At 53.5% G+C, this 7,790-nt stretch overlaps 1 protein-coding gene across 2 annotated transcripts; it reads left to right on the forward strand.

Annotated features, from left to right (window-relative positions):
- Positions 1 to 30: 30 nt before the first annotated feature.
- Pwwp4 (PWWP domain containing 4) lies at positions 31 to 6,144 on the forward strand. 2 transcript variants are annotated; one of them, XM_017590172.3, is made up of 3 exons: positions 31 to 271; positions 389 to 493; positions 3,618 to 6,141. In XM_017590172.3, the coding sequence occupies exon 3, from the start codon at positions 3,803 to 3,805 to the stop codon at positions 5,969 to 5,971; it is 2,169 nt and encodes a 722-aa protein (XP_017445661.2). In that variant the 5' UTR covers positions 31 to 271; positions 389 to 493; positions 3,618 to 3,802; the 3' UTR covers positions 5,972 to 6,141. The 2 variants fall into 2 exon arrangements, with proteins under 2 accessions (XP_017445661.2, NP_001395829.1); NM_001408900.1 differs by having other exon boundaries at positions 62 to 111; positions 3,618 to 6,144.
- The last annotated feature ends 1,646 nt before the right edge of the window (positions 6,145 to 7,790 follow it).

The raw sequence follows: 7,790 nt of genomic DNA on the forward strand, positions 1-7,790 counted from the left end.
GTTGCCATGACAACGGGGACAAGCCATTCTTTCCTGGTTACAGATAGGTTTGAGAAGGACACTCACAGACTGGAGGGGTGGAGTGACTAGACAGACATGCAAAGCGCGTAGGTAGGTGCCTGCAGCCAACCTGAGTGTGAGAGCTGAGTCTGCGAGTGTACCTTGGGAGCGTCTGTGCTCTTCCCCGGGACAGGGAAGGTTCTCACCACTACTGTTTGAAGAGAAGCCCCAAGGACTGGCTGCTCACTGAGCCCTGTCCCTTTGTCCTCAGGTGACACTTCTTTGCTGCTAGCTTTATCTTTTCAGCCCCTGAGCGCATAGTTCGCCATGTAAACGGACACCTCCCTCTCTGTTTGGCAATGATTGTCACATGTGCTCTTCTTGACAGGATGACCCTGTTTGTGTGACAGCACCTCACCCTGGATAGTTGCGATCCTGCCCGGCCCGGCCCCGTGTTGTCTGAGAGAGAAGCTGGGAGGCATTTAAGGAGGAGGTAAACATGGATGGGCAGACTCAGGGTGCGGGTGGGGGAAACCTGCAGTTCCCTTGGTGTGCCCCTGGAGAATGGTTGAAGCCCAGTGGTGACTTCTTGGCCTGGAGACCTGACACAGGGAGTAAAAAATGCCTCCCAAAGACAGCTAGCTGCCTCTAAACTGGCCACTAGTTGCACTTAGACAGACCAGAGGGAGATAAAAATCAGTGTGGCATCAACACCCAAGGAAGGGGCAGAGTTTGTTCCTTCTGCAGGTATTAGTTAGAGTCTGTGTCTCAGTCTTTACTGTGCTCACCTCACGGTTGGGTGAAGAAGCCTCAGCTGGGTTTTACACGGTGTGTGGCTGGGGCTGCTCTCTGGCCCGCCAGCACATCTGGATCACCCTGTGTATCTCTGCCCCCAGCCTGTGAGCAATATGCGTTGTAGTACACTTCTTGCACCCACCCTCTCGTCAAACTGTCCCCTTGCCTGCCTGTCTTACCACAGGGAGGGAAGCCATTGTTCCCCAACTGGAGAAAATGTGAAAAGAGGGTTTGTGTGCAAGTTCTTGATAGAAGGCCTTTGGTCCCCGGGCCAAGGTGTGTGTTGAGACGGGGATCTCCGGATTCCACCTCCCAAACGTCTCTGCGTGTCCCTGGGGAGGATGGTGTGCCCTTTTCACCAGAAAGGTAGAGGCAGGCGGCAATACTGCTAACGTCTAACCAGGATGCAGGAAACATAAGGACGATTATGTACCCAGGAGCGATAGGCATACACAGAGGGAATACTCACCGGGGAGAGCGTGGACTGATAGGAGCACAGACACATTTCTTTAGGACTGGGTTCCAGAGGCTGGACGCACACCCTGGTTTGTGGGCTTGAACACATGGCTGGTATTCCCAGGCACGTTTTCTAACTGAAGAAGTATATGGGGCTGAGAATGCCCGGCTTGGGAGAAGCAGAAGCACGCCCAAGGCCTTCGCAGGGTAGTAGAAAGCGTGGACTCTATAGGTGTGACTCGGGCGACCGTGGTTTCTAAGGGCACCCTGTGAGCCATGGTGCCTGGATGGTGGAGAGGCACGGTTGGACGGGGTTCGTTTTGCCTAGCTGGAAAGAATGTGCGAGGAAGGGCCAGCAGAAGGCAGCCTAAAAGTAACTGAGGTGTTCGTGGATGCCTCCGTATCCTCAGGACTCCAGGGGGGCTGGATCAGAGGAAACCAACCCTGGGAGATGACACAGCCTCCCAGGAAGAAGGGTCACTGTCCGTGACCCCTAAGTTGAGCTCCGTACCTCCACAGTACACGTTTACCATTGCGCCATGCAGAAGGTGTGCCCTGAGACATTCCTAGACTGCTTTATGTAGAAAGCCACTTTAGGCTTCGTGAACTCTGGTTTGAAGTCGGTAACACTTGGGAGGGAATGCAACAGAAGGGACACTGCCCATTTGTGGAGTGAATTGGGAACGAGAGTGTACCACCAGGTGTTCATGGATACAGAGGTTGGACTGTTCATGGATACAGGGAAGGACTGAGGGGATCACAAGGATATAATTTGTCCTCCCCGCCCCCATATTTCTGTATGGTTGGAAATTCCTACAGATAAGGTCTGGAGTCCCATGATAAGCTCCGTTGGCCCATGCTCACAGAAGGAACAAGGAGTAACAGGATTGCACAAGAAGAGCAGCGTCCTTAGGAAGCTGTTTCAGGAGTCCAGAGTCCACAGTGCTCAGCCTTACTGTGTCTGCTGGTACCCAGGTAATAACCTGGATCACTTGCATCCTGGCCTAAACAGTGAGCAGTGGTGGCATGTGAGCTCACCCTGGTCCTTCCTCTGTGTTGTAGTCCATATCTATCAGCAAGCACAGTGGGCCTCTTTTGAGGAGCAGACAGATGTTGAATTTGTTCCACACAGGCATGTATGACATGCATACTGCTGATAGGAAACACAGTACTGGCTCAAGGCAGAAGTAGTCAGTAACACAGTGGCCAACACCCCCACCACACCACACACACACACACCCCCACACACACACAGCCCACACAACACATGCACTCCAGGATACAAACACACATGTGGAAACGGGCCAGGGAAAAAAACCGTGATGAGATTCCACTGAGATGACCGGGGAGATGGAATTCTGTTGAGAGGCAGAGTATGGGGGAGCACGTCCAGAAAGAGCCATGCTGCAGATGAGAGTGGACACCGTTGTACTTAGGGGTGGGCAAGGTACCATCCAGGCCATCAAGTAGCTGTTTTAACTTCCATTGTGTTTAAGACTTTGTGGATTAAGGTCAGGCCGCAGAGTTTGTGTGCAAGAGAGTTCTGTGGTCTGGGATCTCTTGTTCCAACAGTGCCCGTCACAGGAAGATAGGGATGTGCAGGGTCTCCTGCAGACTTGAGGTTGCAGCATGGGGGTGCACAAATCCAACAGAGGTACCTGCTTACCCTGTTGCTCTCCACCTGACACTGCTGAGTCTGCCGATTAGCAAGCATTTCTCCACAATGAAGCGCTTTCTCTTTGGGGCTCGCCCCAAGTGTGCCCTGTGAACACTCGATGCCACAGTGAGGCCCAGGCTGGAGTTGGGAACGAGAGATCTGAACCAAAAGTCTGGTGGCACAGGGTTTGGTGGGGGGCACTGAGACAGAAGGGGACCAGCAGCTATGACAGAAGCCATCCTTATTTGCAAATCACCACGAGCATTTCCCCAGCCCCATTGCTCTTCAGCCTGGTAACACACTGGCCTGGAAGGTGAGTGCAATAGGTGTTCACAGGCTTCCTGGGGTTGACAGTGCAGGACTACCTCCCTAGGAAAGGAAATAATGAGGCTGGCTCCCTCACCCCCAGGGAATCCCAGGACACTGACTGGGTGGGCAGGAAAGCAGCAAGCCTTGTAAAGACACCCACCTTTCTGAGAGGATGTTCACAACCCCAGCCTCAGATGGAGGATCAAAATCGTTGTGACTGTCTCCCACATATGCTCTGGAACCTTCCATGCCTTCTCCCACACCCTCCCTTCTGTAGAACAGACTTTGTGAGCTCCCTTGATTTCTCTAGCCTTGCCTCACTGAGGTGCTGCTTCCTTGTCCGCTAATAGGTGATGATCTCCTTCCTAATGCAGCTCTGCTTCCCTTTGCCACCTTACAGGACACGCCCACACCATCCTGAGCAACTGAGGAGTCAGTTCAAACTTCTCATCCAGATTCTGGAGGGAGGACAGCACCACAGGGCAGGAGAGCAGAGCCAGAGAGGACCGGCAGGCAGTCAAGGTGCCCAGAACAACCAAAGGAGTCACCCTGTCCTGATCAGCACAGCCCCAGGGTCCAGTCGCCATGGACTCTGCAGAGTATGTGCTCTGTGGCTGGAAGGGTCAGCTGTGGCCCGCAAGGGTGTTGTCCAGACCCAGGACCCCAGCCCATAGTAAGAGGAGAGGGACGCCTTTCCTGGAGGTCCAAATCCTGCCTGTGGGTGAGAAGATGAGAGTGAGGAGCACCGAGGTGAGGCCTCTAACCAAGTCTGAAATCATAAGCATTGCCTCCTTGTCAAGAAAGGAGCCACGGGGCTCACCAGGGCAGAGCAGGGCATACAGAAGAGCCCTCAAGGTGGCACTAGATGTTCTGGGCGAGGGAACCTGCTTGTTTCAAGGAGGAAGACCAGGCGGCCGAAGAACCAGCACAGTGGCTCCAAAGATTCCAAAAGAGCAGGCCAGCTCCAGCTCCAGCCTAGGCCAGCGCCTGTGCCTGCGCCTCCAAGGGCGCAACCAGAAAGGCCAAGGCCCCTCCCAGAGGAGTCCTGGGAAGCGTGGCCGCCCTGGCCCTGTGTTGATGGACTCACAGAGTGTACCTGCAGTGCAAGGGGGGGAAGCCCAGGCCCACACTGCTGTAGGGCCCCCTCGCCTTGTAATGCAAGGGAGAGTGTTAAGAGGCACCAGAGTGTGGCCAAGTAACTCTGAGGCACCTTTGGGAAATGCTGGTGGTGATCCAAGGAAGAGAAAGCCAGTAACATCCAAGCCCAGGTCTTTGAGTGCCCCGGCCTCCAGGGAGGGTACCCGGGCTAAAAACCACCAGCACCACCAACACCACCAACACCAGCAGCAGCAGCAGCAGCAGCAGCAGCAGCAGCAGCAGCAGCAGCAGCAGCAGCAGCAGCAGCAGCAGCAGGCTGCCTCTGGGCCACCGAGGCGCATCTCTGTCTCACCCAAAGCTCTCAAACAACGAGTTCGGTGTCCTGGCCTAGAGATCCGGGCAATAGGAGCCCAAAGGAAGACCGCCCTCCCAGAGAACAAGGACCATCCTGCCCCGGGAACCCCAAAGCCTGACTCAAAGGGGGCATCGGCAGCCTGCATGCCTCCAATCCCAACGCTGCGGAGGTCACTCCGCATAGCTAGCCGAAAAAGGAAGGTCCGTGTGCTGTGCACACAGTGCGGGCTCCCAAAACTGGGACCCCAAGTGCACTCAAAGGTGACTAACACCAGGTTCAAGAGGAGAAGGGCCGGAGTTCCTAAAGATGCTCAAGCCACCAACGTGGCTTCTGCCCAGGGGCCCAGTACCATCGAGCGGGGAACGCTGGTCTGGTTCAAATTTCAGGACCTTCCCTTCTGGCCAGCGGTGGTCAAGAGTGTCAGCACCATTGACAAGATGGCAAGGGTGCTGTTGATCGAGGGCAACATGCAGTTTGAGCGCAGGGGTATCCGCGTCCCTCTCCGCAAGTTGAAGCATCTGGACTGTGGGGAGAAAATATCACTCTTGAGGAGAGCCAGAAGGCTGTACGCCCATGGCATCAACTGGTGCTTCTCAGTGATCGACCACTACAGAGAGGAGCTCGCCTGTGGCTCCTTCCTGGGCTCCTTTATTGACTACTTCACCACCCAAGCCAGTTACCCACTGAGGAGAGCCATCCAGGAGGGTGACCTGCACATCGATTTCCCCAAGGTGAGCTATGCCGACCTGGAAGATTGGGAGGAGGAGACCACCCCAGGTGGGAAGGGGCCCCACAAGAAATTCCTGCCTGACCGCATGAAGGCCGCTTGGGACAGAGCTAACCAGAAGCTCGTGGACTTCATCGTGAAGAGAAAGGGGGCCGACCAGCACCTGATGGACATTGTGAAGGGCAGAAAACCGTCCAAGTGGCTGGACGCTCTCTGGAAATCAAAGAGGGAAGTCCTCTGTATTGAGACCTACCTGGAGGACGAGGACCAGCTGCATCTCGTGGCCAGACATTTGCAAGAAGTAGCCAAGGAAGCAGACAAGGCCCTGCTCTCGCTGGCAAGAGGAGACATAGTGAGGTTTACGATGGAGGTTCTTCTTCCAGAAGCAATCATCTGCTCGATCGCCAACCTGGATGAGCTCAGCTACAAGGAGGCAGAGGAGAAGTACCTGCGTGGCCCACCCGTGCATTACCGTGAGAAAGAGCTATTTGACAAGAACATCTTAAAGGCGGCCAGGAAGAGATCTGCAGCCAGGATTCAGGCTGCCAGGCACCCTCCTGTGCACACTCCTTAGAAGGGAGCTTCCTCCTTTCAGCCTTCACCCCTGAGGCTCCCAAGACAGGAGACAGGAAGCACCTCCAAACAGGAACATCTGGGAGACCCTGTGGTGTGCTATGGCCACTGTCAAAGCTCCTCACAAAGTGTTTCTTTCCCCCTCAAAATAAATATCCATGTTCATGCTTGGCAGTGTTTATGTCTAAGTCGGCTCTGCCAATCCTGTAAGCTTCAGGCCAGGCCTAGCCTTTTGGCTCTCGTTCGACTGTGCCCAAAGCTCACAAGTCCCTTGGGGGCGCCTCTCTGGAAAGTCACCAGCCCTGTGTGGAGTATTGGCTAGCTAGAGCACGGGCTGGAGCCTCTCTGCACGGACCCCACGCACCTAGACAGCACACCAGGTTCCTGATGACCCCGGGTCTCTGACAATCCTCCTCCATACTACCTGTCCTCCTCTCTCTAGGGTGCTGCTATGGATGGGGCTCGGTTCCACTCTTTTCTCCATTACTTTGTCCTTCACTCACTCACACTGAGGGAGAGGAACAGATGTGTGTTTTGAGGCTATGCTTTGAAGGCACAGAAGAACTTGGAAATGTTGTGACCCTGGAACAGCAATGCAAGGAACAAAAGGAAACAAAAATGTAAGAAAACAGTCTATTGAGTTTTAAAAAAAAATCAATCTCTCTCTCTCTCTCTCTCTCCCTCCCTCCTTCCCTCCTTCCCTCCCTCCCTCTCCCTCCCTCTTCCCCTCTCTCTCTCCCTCTCTCTCCCTCTCTCTCCCTCCCTCCCTCTGTCCCTCCCTCCTCCTCCCTCCCCCCTCCTTCCCTCTCTCTCTCTCTCTCTCTCTCTCTCTCTCTCTCTCTCTCCCTGTGTGTGTCCTTTCTCTCTCCCTCTCCCTCTGTTTCTGTTTCGCTCTTGTGTGTATGTCTGTTTTTCTCTCTCTCCCTGTCTCTCTGCATCTCTCTGTGTTCTCTCACCCTCTCTGTGTTTATGTTTGTGTGCATGCACAAGTGTGTGAGAGTCATAGGTCAAGTTCCAGTGTCTTCTTTAGGTATTCTATTTTTTGAGACAGGATCTCTGACTGAACCTCTTTCTCACTGATTGTTCTAGAATGGGTTGCCATTCAGCTCTTTTGATCCTCCTGTCTCTGTTACCCCAGTGCTGACATTAAACATGCCTGTCCGTACACCGTTTTCCCCTTTTGTATGAGTAACTGGGTAATGAACTCGGGTTTTTATCCCATGCAGGAAGCACTTTACATTCTCAGCCATCCTCCACACGCCAGAGACTTCATCCTCTTTAGGAGAAAGTTTTGCGGACCTTGTGGGCTGACTGTCTGCAGCCGTACAGCAGACATTGGTGTCTCTGCTTTTCTCACATTTCTGAGATCAGAGACTTCCACTGTTTGTAGAAAAGGGAGGTGGACTCTCGTTCCTTGGAGTTACTGACACCTGGGGTGTACTGATGAGAAGTAGCCATGACATACCTCCCAGAAGGTTCTGTTTCCTCTTCTTTTGTTCTGTATCCTTGAATTTCCTTGGGGACATGGGACTCCATTCCCCTCCCCAGTAAATTCATTTTCAGTGTTGCTCTGTTTATTTTTTAACCACGATGACCTCTGTATTGGTGGAACTGGTATTGAAGTCACTCACTATCTGTGTACTGGTCTTTAACTGTGGCTTTTCATTTTTCCACAAAATTGTGTGTACCTGCATTTGCTACAAACACGGCTGGGCTATTTAACTGGTTTGTCACAGTGACAGCCAGACTCCAGACCTAGGTGTGGAGAAGAATGTTAGTAAAGGAGACCATTATGGCCCTGAACACTCACGGCCTGCATT

The sequence above is a fragment of the Rattus norvegicus genome, chromosome X, assembly GCF_036323735.1.
Source record: "Rattus norvegicus strain BN/NHsdMcwi chromosome X, GRCr8, whole genome shotgun sequence".
NCBI lineage: Eukaryota > Metazoa > Chordata > Mammalia > Rodentia > Muridae > Rattus > Rattus norvegicus.